The sequence below is a fragment of the Octopus bimaculoides genome, chromosome 15 (genome assembly GCF_046866305.1).
Source record: "Octopus bimaculoides isolate indiv1 chromosome 15, ASM4686630v1, whole genome shotgun sequence".
In the NCBI taxonomy this organism is placed as follows: Eukaryota; Metazoa; Mollusca; class Cephalopoda; order Octopoda; family Octopodidae; genus Octopus; species Octopus bimaculoides.
Genome location: NC_142942.1, coordinates 14,175,544 through 14,191,157, shown reverse-complemented (window position 1 = coordinate 14,191,157; position 15,614 = coordinate 14,175,544). Strand labels below are relative to the sequence as shown.

At 32.9% G+C, this 15,614-nt stretch overlaps 1 protein-coding gene across 11 annotated transcripts in view; it reads right to left on the bottom strand.

Moving 5' to 3' along the window:
* Positions 1-3,792: 3,792 nt before the first annotated feature.
* Positions 3,793-15,614, bottom strand: part of LOC106873239 (plexin-B) — a 287,941-nt gene continuing 276,119 nt past the window's right edge. For all 11 annotated transcript variants that reach the window (XM_089363453.1, XM_089363460.1, XM_089363462.1 and 8 more), the window contains exons 35-37: positions 14,699-14,839; positions 10,595-10,669; positions 3,793-4,130 (exon numbers count right to left, since the gene is read on the bottom strand). In XM_089363453.1, the coding sequence (XP_089219579.1) occupies positions 4,020-4,130; positions 10,595-10,669; positions 14,699-14,839 (327 nt within the window). In that variant the 3' untranslated portion in view covers positions 3,793-4,019. The remainder of the gene's footprint in view (positions 4,131-10,594; positions 10,670-14,698; positions 14,840-15,614) is intronic.

Genomic DNA, 15,614 nt, shown 5'->3' with positions numbered 1-15,614 from the left:
ATATTTCTTATTTCAGAAGTAGCTAATTAATCTTAATTTAATTTGACTAACGTTATTTTTCCGTTTTGTTGAAATTGACTCAGATGCAATTTACTCAGACGCTTACACTTGTGTTTTTATATAAAAGTAACCTTTTTCAAAATGAGTGTTATAAACGATATTTTGAGAAATAGTTTTTCGAAAAGAGACTTAAATGGAAAACAATTAATTATAAACGGTGGGAGACCAACACCGAATTTACCTAATTTGTGAAGCTACAACAAGAAATTCACTAGACAATTTCAGGTTAATTTGTATGAAAAGAAAAACTGGTTAACTGGAATTGCTACACTTAATAAATTATTCTCTTGGCCTTGTTTACTTTTTTTGCTTAGAAAAGAATGTTTAGAATGATAAAGGTTATGATGATTTAAATAATTTACATATAGCTATGCTAAAGCACGAGCGTTCTCAAAGGCATATAAAATCTTTGATAAATCTTAAAATATTCGTGATCTTGTTGAAGCTATGCCAGAACTCTTCAATCTATGCAAGTTGATTTTGACAATTCATTGCATGCCCAACCCTGGAAGTCACTGCACGCCACTGGTATATACATATATGTATGCATGTATATATGTATATACATATATATATGTATGTATATATGTATATATGTATGTATATATGTATATACATGTATATATGTATATACATGTATATATGTATATACATATATATATGTATGTATATATGTATATACATATATATATGTATGTATATATGTATATACATATATATGTATGTATATATGTATATACATATATATGTATGTATATATGTATATACATATATATATGTATGTATATATGTATATACATATATATATATGTATGTATATATATATATATACACATATATATATATATATATGTATGTATATATGTATATACATATATATATGTATGTATATATGTATATACATATATATATGTATGTATATATGTATATACATATATATATGTGTATGTATATATATATATACACATATATATATATATATGTATGTATATATGTATATACATATATATATATGTATGTATATATATATATACACATATATATATATATATATATGTATGCATGTATATATGTATATACATATATATATATACATATATATATATATACAAATATGTATGTATGTATATATGTATATGTATGTATGTATATATGTATATGTATATGTGTATATATATATATATATATGTATGCATGTATATATATATATATATATATACATATATGTGTGTATGTATGTGTATATATATATATATGCACTGCACACATACACATATATATTCTATTAGAGAGAAAAAGAGAGAGAGAGAAATAATGAAAATCGTTGTAAAATTCACTGGTTAGAACCAGTCATCAGGATATCACTGATAAAGAATTTTAATAAAAGGTGAAGGAATGAGCAAACATAGTAGAATCAATTCTAGTATCTCTAGAAAACCATGTAACTATCCTAACACAGATTTGTGTCTGGTTAACCAGCAATGCCAAATGAATGACATTGCTTTCAAAATACATTGGTCTACAAGCACCACCATATAAGCATTTATCAGTAATAACCTCAAACTCCTTCAAAATGTGGTGCTACTTTCATACACACATATTTAAAAATCCCAATAAATCCAACTGGACATCACTGGTTGCATACATTTGGGCAGTCAAGATTGAATTGCTATCATTCCAACTCTATTGGAAACTCCTAAAGATAATGAATTTCCCTGTAAAAACAAGAAATCTTGTAACCTGGAAATCTCACTTACAAAATCTATCACTCTTAAACAAAGTCACTGAGCTTTTTTTTTATCATCATGTATTCACAGTATTCTTAAGGTATATACACACTTTAAACCAATTAGTGAGCTAATGAATTCTGGATGTTTCCCCTTTTTTTTTCATATACCATAAATCCTTGAGTATAATACGCAGGGAATTCTTAGGGGGCTGTACCTCTGAAAGACCTAAACCTTGTGTATAATACGCACCCCTTCTCGAACTTGAGTCAAGGAGGTCGATACAATGTCCTTGGTTTGTAAACATATATACGTCCTTTATTATTATTGTATATATAACATAATGTAAATGTGTAGCTTTTTTGTGCTTTTTGTTTGCAGAAAATAAAGAAATAACAGTAATAACGTCAGTGAAAAATAAATATTAAGTAAATTGCCTTTCACATATTTATCACTATCAGTTACAAAAGCAAAAACATTTATTCAAATCCTTCAAATTCAACATCACTTTCAGCATCAAATAACTGTTCCCTTTGTTCCTCCATAAACATGTCAGCATCATTGTAGTGTAAATCTCTGCCATCGTCAGATTCATTGTTAACATCAAAAGATTCACTCTTATTTATTTCATCTTTCCATACGTCATCCTGAGTACCATCCAGTGCAGACGATATACAACACTTTTATTTTAATAAATGTTGCTTACTGCAAGTTATGGATGATTCTTTTATGACTTCATTGCTTTCAGGCTTAGCTTAAGGTATTTTCGTGCCCGACATCACAAAATGCGTCTGAATAAACATTGCCAGACAGCAAATAGAGACTCGGACATAGTACGCACTAGGGATTTTGACCTTTAAATTTTGGGGAAAAAATGCGGATTATACTTGAGGATTTACGGTATTCATATTACCTTTTCCATGTTGCTTATCACATCGGGATGACTTAGAATCAATTTCCAATATATTTCATACTACCATCAGTTTTGCACAAAGTATTTAGAATTTGACCAGCATTTAACATGCGCATGGCTATTTGACTGGAACCTTATTGCTGTTGCTGCTTATAGTTTCTTACGGAGTAGGAGGAGGTGGAGGAAGAGGAGAGAGAGAGGGTGGATATTCTTCTTAAGGGAAAACACATCTTACTTTTTAAAATATATATTTCCAATTAATTTTCTCCGCATTTATCATATTCCTTCAGCTTTTATTATAATAATATATACATACATACAAACACACACACACACACATCATTATGGTATTGTAACAGCAGAGGAGCATCAAAACAAGAGATTGCGCCACAAATTTTTTTTTTTTTATCTTGTTGACAATTTCATATTTTATTTATTTTATTTTTATTTAATATTCAATTTGTTTTTGATTTTTTTTTCATCTTTGTTTTATATTGTTTTTTGTTAATATTTTGTTTTATTTATATATATATTTTTTTATGTTTCCGCTTTATTTCACACATACACACACACCAAATGTTTGCCGTTTACCTTGTTTTCTTCTTTTTTTTTTAATCCTTTTTGTGTGTTTACTCTTTTTTTTTCCTTTCTTTCTTTCTTTCTTCAAATAGAACCATTGCAATTTATCTAATGCAAGTGAGTGTTTTTTGATGTTTTTTTCTTTTCTTTTTTCAAAATTTGATTTGATCTTCCTTTCTTTTTTTTTTCTTCTTCTTCTTCTTTTACATTTGTTTGTCTGTTTTGTTTTGTTTTCGTACACTTACAAAAACCCCACACACAAATAATATATACACACACGTACACTCACTCACACACACGTACATATATGAATCCAACGAGATTGCATATGTTGACTGTGAATGCCAGATAGTAATTAAAACCTTTTTTTTCTTTTCTTTTTTTTGTGAGTTTATTTATTGAAAAAAAAAAACATAAACAAACAACAACAACAAAAAAAACTCACTATCGTTGTTTTGTTTCACCCATTTTTCTTTCTTTTCTTTTCTTTAGTCAGTTTTAAGAAAAAATATATAATTTAAAATTTCTTAATTTTATTATCATTATTATTATTATTAATATTATTATTATCATCTTGGGGGTTTTTATTTTTTTTTTTTTAAATGGGTACATAACAGATCATCGGTGCTGTGTCATTCATTTTCTAGCCAACATTTTGTTTCGTTTGCTCCTTGTTCATACATACTGTCCATTGTGGTAAAAAAAAAAAAAGAATGTAAGTACATCATTTCTTCTCCCGTTCACAAATATGCCATTTTTGGTTGACCTTCTATCATAGCAATGACTTGTCCTAATTTGTGTGACAACTGTTGTTTGTGTGTTAAAACCTCATTGTCTAATGCAAGTAGAATCTGTAAAATAAAATAAAATAAATATATGAATAATAATAATAATAATAATCCTTTCTACTGGAGGCACAAGGCCTCAAATTTGTTGGGGAGGGGACTAGTCAATTACATCGACCCAGTGTTTCACTGGTATTTAATTTAGTTTATTGACCCTGAAAGGATAAAAGGCAAAGTTGAACTCAGAATGTAGCAATGGGCAAAATATCACTAAGCATAGGAGTGGCTGTGTGGTAAGTAGCTTGCTTATGAACCACATGGTTCCGGGTTCAGTCCCACTGCGTGGTACCTTGGGCAAATGTCTTCTACTATAGCCTCAGGCTGATCAAAGCCTTGTGAGTGGATTTGGTAGACGGAAACTGAAAGAAGCCCATCGTATATATGTATATATGTGTGTTCCACCAACATCGCTTGACAACCGATGCTGATGTGTTTATGCACCCGTAACTTAGCGGTTCGGCAAAAGAGACCCATAGAATAAGTACTAAGCTTACAAAGAATAAATCCTGGGGTCGATTTGCTCGACTAAAGGTGGTGTTCCAGCATGGCCACAGTCAAATGACTGAAACAAATAAAAGAGTAAGCATTTTGTCCAACATGCTAACGATTCTGCCAGCAATAAGAGCAACAGCTTCCCTTTTGAATAAAAAGGATGTAAATGAGTTTCTTGTGGATGAAAGGATCAACTGTTAATTAATTAACAAAATGATTTTTTAAAGATTGTTATAACAGGAAAAAAATCATTCCTCAGTCTACAAGTCTTATGGAAGAAAGGACCAACTGTTGATTAACAAAAGGACTCTTGAAGATTTTCACAACAGGAAAAAACATCTGTAGACTACAAGAAGGCCTTTGATAGTCTTCTCAGAGAAAGAAGTGTTTGTTCAAAATTTTACCAGTAATCAGGAATTTTGTATCTCATGCTATGAAGCTCTGAAATAGAACATCAATTCTCAACACTGCCACTACAAATATTAACACTGTACAACTCAATACTCATTGTGGAATCTTTCAAGGAGACTCCTTATTGCCTTTGTTTTTTTGTTTAGCACTGTTTCCTCTAAGCAAAGCCCAGAATTAAATAAATTATGGATATAGGATATATGGAAAAGCAGTTGATCATCTCCATTATATGGATGATTTAAAACTGTTTGCAAAAAAATTATCAATAATTGCAAACACTCTGATATACAAACAGTTTAGTGATAGGATCAAAATGGGATGTGGGCTTGACAAATGTGCCAAAGCTACATTTAACAAGGGAAAGCTATCAAACACATACATTACCCTAGATAGAGACAGGGAGATAAAACAAATGGAACCTCAGGGCAGTTATAAGTATCTAGGATTATGTGAAAGTGATGGGATTAGATACTCACTAATGTGAGAAAAGATGGGGAAGGAGTGCTTTTGAAGAGTAAGATCCATTCTGAAAACTGAGCTGAATGCCAAGAATAAAACTGAGGCCATAAACACACTAGCTGTGCCTGTAATTACATACAGCTTCACTCCAATGTTATAAACTGGTCCCTCAATGAAATCAGCAAAGTTGATGCCAAAATACGAAGGCAGGTGACAGTACATCATATGCATCACCCAAAAGCAGACACAGGCTGAATATACCTCCCGAGAAAAGAAGGCAGTTGGGGACTAATACAATCTCAACTCTCATTGAAAATTGTAACCATGGGACTTCCTGCCTACCTGCAACAAGCAAACAACCAGATCTGAAAGCTGGTTCTGAAATATGAAATACCAAAAAGTTGCACTCTGTGATGGAAAGCGCAGAAATATACCTTTGAGAAATGCAACCAGATAAGCCAGCACCTTTTAAAAATCTGTCCCCAATGGACAAGGCAAAATCATACTAAGCAGAATTTGAGCTTAGAATTGTAAAGACAGACATAATGCAGCCAAACATTTTGTTTGGCACAATAATGATTCTGCCAGCTCACCTTAATGAACAGTTAAAAGTAGTTGGAAAAGATACCATATTCTTGGGCATACAACTCAATATAGCATATAGTTTAAACATTCAAACTTCATCATCATCTTTCCAAATTCTATTGTATATTTCGTCTGTCTAAATGTTCTGAGTTCAAATGCCGCCGGGGTTGAATTTACCTTTCATCCTTTCAGGGTCGATAAATTAAGTACCACTTTGGATCGATGTTATTGACTGGTTTCCTCCCCCACCCCTAAATTTCAGGCCTTGTGCCTTTAGTAGAAAGAATTATTATTATTATTATCATCATCATTATTATTATTATTATTAAAGAAGGCAGTGAGCTGGTAGAGTTGTTAGCACACTGGACAAAATGCTTAGCAGTTGCTCCATTCTGAGTTCAAATTCTGCTGATCTCAAAAGAATTTGAACCCAGAACATAAAGATGAAGTGGAAGGGTTAAGTTGATACTACAGTCTCCAGTATTTCATTTTGTTAACCCTGAAAAAGATGATCTTGGTGGGACTTGAACTCAGAACAAATACTACAAGGTATTTTACCAGCCTCTAATTAACCTGCCAATTCACTCCTCTCAGTAATAATTCTTTATATTGGAAGCACACGACCTCAGATTTGGGGGCAGGGATTAAGTCAATTACATCGACCCCAGTGCATAACTAGTACTAATTCTATTGACTATGAAAGTTAATGTCAATCTCAGTGTAACAGCAGATGAAATACTGCTGAGCTTTTCGCCTGGCGTTCTAACGATTCTGCCAGTTCTAACGATTCTGCCAGTTCTAACGATTCTGCCAGTTCTAACGATTCTGCCAGTTCTAACGATTCTGCCAGTTCTAACGATTCTGCCAGTTCACCGCCTGTCTCCCATCAATGATAATGATAATAAAATTTAATAATTTCAAATGCAAAACACAAAACCATGGTGCATGTACCCAACAGATGCACAGTAAAAGGACAATAGCAATGGGACTACTCGAAAATAATAATAAATCTTCCCCATTTTGGCACAAGACTAGCAATTTTGTGCAGAGGGGGAAATTGACTATAATTATAATAATTATTATTATCATCATTAACATCATTATTATCTTATGAGCCGGCAGAACCATTAGAATGCCAAGCAAAATGCTTCATGGTATTTCATTGGTCTTTCTGTTCTGAGTTCAAATTCTAGGAGGTCAACTTTGCCTTTCATCCTTTTGGGGTCTATAAAATAAGTACCAGTTCAAGAATGGGGGTTGATGATTTCAACTCATTCTTTCCTCCAAACTTACTGGCCTTATGCCAGCAGTGAGCTGGCAGAATATTTACCATGTTGAGCAAAATGCTTAGTAGCATTTCGTCTTTCTCTAGGTTCTGGGTTCAAATTTTGCCAAGGTCGAGACGTTACCTTTCATCCTTTCAGGTTCGATAAATTAAGTACCAGTGAAACACTGGGGTCAATGTTAACGACTAGTCCCCTCCCTCCAAATTTCAGGCCTCGTACCTTTAGTAGAAAGGATTATTATTATTATTATTATTATTATTATTATTATTATTATTATTATTATTATTATTATTATTATTATTATTATTATTATTATTATTATTATTATTATTATTATTATTATTATTATTATTATTATTATTAAGGTGGCAAGCTGGCAGAATTGTTAGCATGCTGGGCAAAATGCTTAGTGGCATTTTGTTCATCTCTAGGTTCTGAGTTCAAATTCTGCCAAGGTTGAGACTATATTTTTCATCCTTTTGGGGTTGATAAAATAAGTACCAGTTGAACATTGGGCTCAATGTAATTGACATATTGCCTCCTTTGAACTTGCTGGCCCTGTGCCAAAATTTGAAATCATTATCGTTATTAATTATTTTTTAGGTGTTGATGAATAAATAAACAGTCTTGTGGATTTTTCTCTTTCTCTCTCTTTTTCTATCTGTCAGCCTACTAGTTTGTCTCTTTTGAAGTAATTGACTGTGGTCTAACCTAGAAAGGAATGGGTTCTGCCAAGAGTCTAAGAATACCCGAGACACATTCTATATCACAACACTTCCCTTGTGATTCTGTCAAAGAGTTAAGGACCCAAGGCAAATCTGTCATGTGTTTAAGTATGTATGTGTGTTATTACATACATACATACATACATACTCTTTTACTTGTTTCAGTCATTTGACTGTGGCCATGCTGGAGCACCACCTTTAGTCAAGCAAATCGACCCCAGGACTTATTCTTTGTAAGCCTAGTACTTATTCTATCGGTCTCTTTTGCTAAACCACTAAGTTACAGGGACATAAACAAACCAGCGTCTGTTGTCAAGTGATGTTGGGGGGACAAGCACAGACACACATACATATATATATACATATATACGACAGGCTTCTTTCAGTTTCCGTCTACTAAATCCACTCAAAAAGCTTTGGTCGGCCTGAGGCTATAGTAGAAGACACTTGCCCAAGGTGCCACGCAGTGGGACTGAACCTGGAACCATGTGGTTGGTAAGCAAGCTACTTACCACACAGCCACTCCTACGCCTATACATACATATGAGGGAGTGTTGAAATTTTCCTGGCTTTGGGTAAAAGAAAATATGGGAGGATCAGTTAACTATGATTTTATCCAACATATTCCCCTCTCAGAGTCGCACACACTGCAGCAGTTTTTCTAAGCCCTGTAAAAGAACTCAGAAGGTTGGGCCTCCAACCAGGCCTTTTGCAGTACCCCCTCATACATTGATACATAGATGCATACATGTACATTCTTTATAGGTGAAGGCATAGCAGTGTGGTTAAGAAGCTTGCCTTGCAGTTACACAGTCCTGTGTTCAATCCTACTGCACAGCACCTTGGGCAAGTGTCTTCTACCATAGCCACAGGCTGACAATGCTTTGTGAGTGAACTAGGGTGTATATGTCTTTGTGTCTGCATGTGTCACTCCCCTACCCTTTACCACCGGCGTTGTTTTTTTTTTTTTACATCCCCATAACTCAGTGGTTCAGCAAAAGAGACTGATAGAATAAGTACTAAACTTTAAAAAAAAAAATTTAAAAATTACTGAGCTTGATTTTTTTTTTTTTACTAAAATCATTCTATGAAGTGTAGCATGGCCACAGTCCAATGACTGAAACAAGTCAAAGACTGGTTTCTTCCCAGTTACTGCCAAGTCTTAAGGCTGCAGTAAGAGATACTTGTGTAAGGTAAGGTACCAAGTCATGGAATTGAACCCACATCTATGAGGTTGCAAAGTAAACTTCTTAGTCACATGATTATACTTTTGTTTACAGACAAAATTAATTATTATTATTTCCCATCAGCCCATTAGCTCAACAATTTATTGGAAAATAGAAAAAAAAAAATAACCCCAAAATCTAACTAAATAAAAAAGAAGACAACAAAAACCATAATAAACAAAGAATAAAATTAAACAAAATATTGTGGAAATAGAAATTTATGGAAAGTTTATCATCAATTTCTTATATATTTTTGGGTCAGTTTAAAAATCCTTTTATATTATATTTCTGATTCAGTGGTGAAGAATGAGAATTGTTGGTCATTGGATCAGGCACCCAGGAGAATCTGTGTGTCAGCTGGTCTTAGGGTAGTCAGTTGAAGGAGGATTCAACAGGGGAAAAAAACATCTAACTTATATGGACAACTGGCTTCAGGACAGTGGAATGACAAATGTTGATGAGTTAAGCACATGCATGGGTGGGGGTGGGGGGACCATGATGGATGGTATGCTAGCATGAAATCATTGAAGCAGCCAGGAGGCAAACTAAACTAACCTAAATTAATTTCTATTGTAATACACTGCTTTATTTCAATTAATTTTGAAAATAATGAAGTATTCAGTTAAGTAACTTTGTCATTATTAAGTTGATAATTAGAACATAAATTAACATGAAATTTTGAAGCAAAGTTTTAATTTAGATCATTTTAACTCTTTTGTATCATATTTCATTAAAATGCACTGGCTTTGTTTCAATTAATTTTGGAAATAATGCAATATAAGGAAACTGCAGACATGACTGTGTGGTAAGAAGTTTGTTTCCCAACCACATGGAAATCAAACTTATCGGTACATTACAAACTCTCAAAAATTGATTGAGCTGACCCCACTTATTGATACATATTTTATTGATCCAACCCCATAAGGACGAAGGGTAAAACTGACTTTAGTTAGATTTGAATACAGATTGAACCCAGAATGTAATAAGCTGAAATTTATCGAGGCTTTTGTGTGATGCGCTAACGATTCTACCAGCTCACTGCTTTCATACTATTAATTAATAATGTATTTTAACTTCAGTAATTGTTATTTTATAATGACTCTGCAGTGAAGATGAAATATAAAGCTAAATGTGGCTTAATGATGATTTTGATATTATTTGATATCTTTATCGAAATGTGGGGAGAAAATAAAAACAAACAAACAAAAGAAAACAGAAAAACAAAACAAAATGGTACTAAATGATCACCTTATCACTAAGTAGTAATTGTTATATATATGGCTTACCTCTTTATTATATTTAGAAATATAATTGTAGAGTTCAACGAGTGCACTTGGAACATAGAACATTCCAGTAGGCATCTAAAAAAATATACATACAAATAAAATCAAATTAAAACAGAAAAATTTATCAAGAAGGAAAAAAAAAAAAATTCCTTTCCTTTATCATATACATCAATTTTAAAGAAGCCAGTGAGGGAATTGCTTGACATGCCAGAAAAAGCAGCTAAATCTCACTAAAACCACACTTTATTCCCCCACCCCTTGCGTCACCTAATCCTTCAGCATTCAGATTACTCTGTCAAATGTAACACTTATTTATTCAAACTTTCAAATTAATCACATACTCTAATCATGCACTTTAATTTTGTACTTTTTTTTTTGAGAATTCGATGATGTGATTGATTCTTTGATTTTAGAATGACATTGTAGTGTAAGTGTGAGAGGACAGATCTGGCCAGTTTGAATGTAAAACTAGAAGAATATTTGGGCTGGATATGGCCAGATTAGATGCTAAAGGAGACTTGTTAGATATCGGAATCTATTGGATTTAGAGCAGACCTGTTTGGATAATGCTGTTTAGGGGGGGGGGGGTCAAGGATAGATTGTTTTTGAGTATAATAGGTTTATTTGATTAGAACTGACTTAGAGTTAAATAATATCAGCAACTACTAAGAAAAATAAAAATTGTTTTCTATCAGTCTAGTCCTGCGTCCACCATATTCAGTGTCTTATTGATCTATTGTCCATAGCATATATCGATTGATTTTGATTTTCTATACATCAACATAGGATGAGTAGATTTACTTGAATAAAAACCTACTTGCTGTTGTTTAACCACAGGCCAACCAGAACTGAGCAGACAAACCCATGATCAAAGTAACTATAACCATAACCAACCTATCTTGTTTCAAGGCATAGCGTATCAAGGATTATACTATCAAATGTGTCTTTCGTTATTGTTATGATCTCTTGTGTGTGTATAAATATATATATATATATATATGTATGTGTGTGTGTGTGTGTGTGTGTATGCATATATATATATCAATTAGAAAATGGAGGATAATATGCTGAACCCAACGACTTGCAGACAGTATATCCCATTGAATTCATTAACTTAATTCATAACTTGTCATAAACACCTGTACTTTGTGGGTTTTTTATAAAACTGTAAAAATATATGACACTTATTCAGCTACCGAACAAGTGTCACATATTTTTACAGATAAATTCCTCCATTTACATAATATCGAGGTCTCTTTCTTTCTTTTGTTGTCCTTCTTATCAAAATATATATATATATATCAACATTAATTCCTCAACATTTTGATAGTAATAAAATGACCTGATACTACTATGACCAGTGAAACCTCTAGATTCTAATACTTTTATAGCCTTGCCCATGCATACTGCTTACACCTTCCCTCTCTTTAGAAGTAATTGTCCCTTTGCTATCACCACTAGATAAGAAACGATAGAATTCTGAGACAGTTAAAACTTTTGTCTAGAATCAATTACTAGCCTGATAGACCCTGCTATGTCAAGATGGACTTATATATTCTTCCTCTGCTCTCTCCCACTTGGTTTTAATATGTTGCCACATTTGTAATATGTCTTTTTTCTACATTTTTTCGTGCAGCTGAAGATTGCTTTTCATATTGCATTTAAGGTAATGCTCACATTACTTAAATAAATTGAAGTAGCATGAAACGTGCGTACTGCAATCACTTTTGAAATCCGTGTTGCTTATTATTTGATTTTAATCACCCATCCTTTTGGGATGTGAAATTCGGGTGCCTTCGCATAAGTACCATATTCAAGCCTTGAATCTATATATATATATATATATATATATATATATATATATTTAAGCATTCCATTAACCTTTCTTCCTATGGAATTTTAGTGAGTCATCTTTTCAAATAATTTAATCATACACCTTAGTAAGGTTAACAATATGACTTTATCTTTATCAATTCATCATGGGTGTGATATATATATATATATATATATACAGGATGAAGAAATCTATTGATAAGACATTATATTGACACTTGATCACAATATAATCTATCAAAAAATATTTCTTTGAAAAAATTAAGGAAAACAATACCAAAAAATATATAAAAAAAAGCAATTGCTTGATGAATTGTAACAGCTGATTGAATCCTCATCATCATTTAACGTCCGTTGTCCATGCTGGCATGAACTGGACGGTTTGACCAGGGCTGGTAAGCTGGAAGGCTGCGCCAGACTCCAGTCAGATTTGGCGTGGTTTCTATGGCTGAGCGATTAATTGAATCTTAAGGAAATATTACAATATTTTCTTTTTAAAAAAGTAATATTATATATATTACATTTATGAATTTCGTTTTTGCATAAATAAGTAAATGAGTGGAAATCGAACCGGTGAGTGTGTTAAATAATAAGGCACTAAAAGAGAATGACTCTCCCCAGGCACAATAAAATTTATGAATTTGTTTGTAAGATTCTTGATGTGAAATTTTATGTTGAAACAGATATTGTTATATTTCGAGATAGTCATTTGAAAAACAAAATTTTTTGCCAAATAAACACATACACATTTTGAGAATGGACTAAACAGAACAGGAGGAGACACAAGGGGTGGAGAATTGGTGAAGAGGTCACAGGATATGTGACAAAAAATTTCCAGACAAAGGATAATAAAATAAGAACAATAATAATTCTGAAGAATGAATAAATAGTGCATGTGTTTATTTAAAAGAAGAAAAAAAAAAAGGCTATCCTGAAATATAACAATATAATATTATATGTTTTATTAAAACAATGTTTCATAAACATGAAAAAAAAACCATTGTAGAATACACACACACACACATCAATATTTCTATTTGTCCATCCATTCATCCATCCATCTATATATATATATATATATATATATATATACTACTTGATTCATGCCAGATTTAAATATATACTTTAACCATATAACACAAGCCTTCTGTAGTTTTTTCACTCTTGTTTATCTTTTATACATCCAACCACGTGTTTTCACATACCAACTTTCTCACCTATATATATATATATATATATATATATATATATATATATATATATACTTTTTATTAAAGCCGAAAAATTCTTCAAAAACTGTTACTCAGTTTTATGTTACCATTCTTTGGACAGTAGTGATCACAGAGTGTGTAGAATTTGTTTTGGCTTTAATAAAACACACATCACCTCTACCATTGGTATTTGAATATAATTTTTTCCACCTTGTTTTGCATTAATGTGCTTACTTGTGTGTGTTTGTATATATATATTTATATACTCTTTTACTCTTGTTTCAGTCATTTGACTGCGGCCATGCTGGAGCACCGCCTTTAGTCGAGCTAATCGACCCTGGGACTTATTCTTTGTAAGCCTAGTACTTATTCTATTGGTTTCTTTTGCCAAACCGCTAAGTGACGGGGACATAAACACACCAGCATCATTTGTCAAGCAATGCTAGGGGGACAGACACAGACACAAAAACACACACACATATATATATATATATATATATATATATATATATATATACGACGGGCTTCTTTCAGTTTCCGTCTACCAAATCCACTCACAAGGCTTTGGTCAGCCCGAGGCTATAGTAGAAGACATTTGCCCAAGATGCCACGCAGTGGGACTGAACCCGGAACCATGTGACTGAAACAAGCAAAGAATAGGCATAGACATGGGTGAGTGGTTAAGCAGCTTGCTTTGCAACCATGTGGTCTTGGGTTCAATCCCACTGTGTAGCACCCTGGGCAAGTGTCTATTACTAAAGCCACAGGACAACCAGTGCCTTGTGGCTGAATTTGGTAGACGGAAACTGTGCGGAAGCCCATCTTATGTGTGTGTGTATTTGTCCCTCTCCCCACTACTTCATAACCAGTGTTATTTTGTTTACATCCCCATAACATAGTAGTTCAGTAAACGAGAGCAATAAAAAAAAAAAAGAAATGAAGTATTGGAGTTGATTTGGTCAGCTAAACCCTTTGAGACAGTGGTCCAGCATGGCCACAGTTCTATGACTGAAACAAATAAAAGGTCAAAGGTAGTGAAATATTTTGGAAACATATATACCTGTGATACTTCTGTTAGATAGGAATTCATATCTTGGTCACTGACTGGCGGCATTTCCAATATGTCATTATAATATCGTTCGACTAATTTCTTGTAATTTGGAATATCTTTTGCATACAGCAGTTTATTTGATGGTGAATCCTGGAAATAATAATAATAATAATAATAATAATAATAATAATAATAATAATAATAATAGTAGTAGTAATAATAATAATAATAATGTGATAAAATACTTCTTTCAATGACCCTGAAAAGTTGAAGGGCAATGGTTGGTCTTGGAAGAATTTGAACAGAGAATGTAGAAATGTACCTCTAAGCACCATATTTGGCATGCCAACCATTCTATCAGTTCACTGCCTTACTAACAAGAGTGAAAATATAGACACATGCATAGCTGTGTGATTAAGAAGTTTGCTTTGTAAGCATGTGGAATTGGTTTCCGTTTCAGTGTGTGGCACCATGGGTAGGTGTCTTTTACCAGAGCCCCTGGGCCAGCCACTAACTTGTGAATGAATTTAGTACACAGAAACTGCATGGAAGCCTGTCATATGTATATGTGCATATATATATATGTGTGTGAGTGGGAGTGTATGTTTGTTCCCCCACACTTGACAACAAATGTTGGTTTGGTTATGTCCCCCTAGCTTAGTGATCTCAGCAAAAGAGACCAAGACTAAAAACCGTCTGATGGTAGAGCCCCAGCATGGCCACAGTACAATGACTGAAACAAGTAAAAGATAAAGATCCATGGTCATCTCATTGTAGTTTGTGAAAATTCTTCAGTACCAGAGATTACACTATATTTTGCACCCTTTTTTTTTTCCTAAAAGAGCGTAGGATTTTACTTAACCCTTTCATTACCAACCCAGCTGAAACCGGCTCTAGCTCTGTAGTACAAATGTCTTGTTTCCAA